The following is a 1,756-nucleotide window of genomic DNA, read 5'->3' as shown; positions in this document are numbered from 1 at the left end:
TCGGGTTTTAGATCCTCCTTGTGGGATCTGCAGGCTGGCAGAGGAGCTGGAAGAATTAGACCTGATCTTGGTATTTGGTAACTTGTGATCTTTTTTCCATTTCATCCTCCTGTTCTGGAACCAGATTTTGATCTGGCGCTCGGAGAGGCAGAGGGAATGGGCGATCTCGACCCTGCGCCGCCGGGTGAGATAGCGGTTATAGTGAAATTCCTTCTCCAGCTCCAGGACTTGCTGCCTGGTGTAGGCTGTGCGGGAGCGTTTCGGTTCCCCTCCTGAGTAATTGGGGTTTACTGAACAAACACAAAGGAGGAAAAAGAAAAAGGAAAAAAAAAAAAAGAAAAAAAAAAAAAAAAAAAAAAAAAAAAGGGGGAAGAAAAAAAAAAAAGAGCAGAAGAAGAATTACTGAGCTGTTCCTTTAATGGGTCCTTTCCCCCCCAAAAAGCATCACGCATTCTTTTGGCGGGGGGATATACTCAAAAAAATACACCGCAAACCATCTAAAAATATACCCAGAACCTATCTCCAAATCTCCACCTCCATCCTCACTGCTTGACGTGTATTCCTGTCTAAACGTTTTTACAAGGTCCCCTAGACGCATTTTCCATGCCCTCTGCGTGTGTATATACACATATATATACACACCTCTACTTGAGCATCACTCTATTATCCCCAAATCTTTAAAGTTCCCCCTACACACATGCAAACAGGCAAACACAGGCACTCCTTTTTAATAAATATCACGCTAAAAAAAAAAAAAAAACGGGGGGGGGGGGGAGGAAAAAATAAAAAATTTTTCCTCAACCCGCCACTTAAATACAAATTACGAAAACATAAAACTTAACTTATGAAGATTCAACAGCCATAAAAAAAGTAGCCTGCAAGAAATCGGAGGAGGATGGTAACAGAGACTTCAAAGGCACATGGCCAAGCAGAGCAATAAAAATTTATGGAGGATGTAATTATACCGCTCTGCAAACAGGCGATCGTAAATCTCCACGAATGGTTATTTTACAACTGGTGCAATAAGATTTCTACAAGACTTTGAGGTGCTACTTAGTATAAAGCAAAGCCACTTTAGTTCACTTACCCGTGCTTACATGGACTTTTTTCATCCAGGGGTAAACTACCGGCTCTTTGCAAGAGGAATCGGAAGGGCTTTGGTTCAGAGAGTTTTGGCTGCAGGAGGGTGGTGGGCTGGGGGTGACCGGCTCGCAGGGATGGTTTGGCTCAGAGAGGTGGCTCTGCAGTCCGGCCGGAGGATGGACATGACCCCGGGGGGATAACACCGCTGCTTGGTGGCCGGAGCTCTGACAGGACGAGTAGAGCTGCTCCTTGCAGGCTGACCGCGGCTGGTACATCGCTTCATGTTGGAAAGTGCTCTCTCGCCTCTGGCTGCTGTAATATTCCGGCGAGTGATTGGGAAGGTAATCGCTGTGGGAATACTCTTCACAGGGTGGGAACTTGGGGTCCACATAGTTGGAGTTGATCAAAAACGAGCTCATGGCCATTAATTTCTTAGAATTGCACACACGAAAAAAAAAAATATATATCTCTCTCCTAAAATTTATTCCTGTCCCCCCCTTTCCTCGTTTTCCTGTTTCGTGAAACCCTCCTACTTACTGTCAAGTGAACAAAGTTGGAGTCCATGTGACAGCGCGGGCCAATGGCGAGGTGCCCTGCGATCCCCGGATAAGGAAATCTGCCCAGCCCGGGCTCTCCCGGGGCCCCGAGCATCCCCGGGGAGGCGGCCGGGGGC

General features: G+C 46.8%; 1 protein-coding gene across 1 annotated transcript in view; it reads right to left on the bottom strand.

Moving 5' to 3' along the window:
* Window positions 1-1,692, bottom strand: part of LOC103922075 (homeobox protein Hox-B4-like) — a 28,110-nt gene extending 26,418 nt beyond the window's left edge. Inside the window, exons 1-3 of the mRNA XM_009330149.1 lie at window positions 1,621-1,692; window positions 1,088-1,514; window positions 83-290 (exon numbers count right to left, since the gene is read on the bottom strand). Coding sequence (XP_009328424.1) covers window positions 83-290; window positions 1,088-1,514; window positions 1,621-1,647 — 662 coding nt within the window. The 5' untranslated portion in view covers window positions 1,648-1,692. The remainder of the gene's footprint in view (window positions 1-82; window positions 291-1,087; window positions 1,515-1,620) is intronic.
* Between the last annotated feature and the right edge of the window lie 64 nt (window positions 1,693-1,756).

This window comes from Pygoscelis adeliae, unplaced genomic scaffold, assembly GCF_000699105.1.
Source record: "Pygoscelis adeliae isolate BGI_AS28 unplaced genomic scaffold, ASM69910v1 Scaffold338, whole genome shotgun sequence".
In the NCBI taxonomy this organism is placed as follows: domain Eukaryota; kingdom Metazoa; phylum Chordata; class Aves; order Sphenisciformes; family Spheniscidae; genus Pygoscelis; species Pygoscelis adeliae.
Note: the sequence above shows the minus strand (reverse complement) of the source record. Positions and strands in the feature narration are given on the sequence as shown.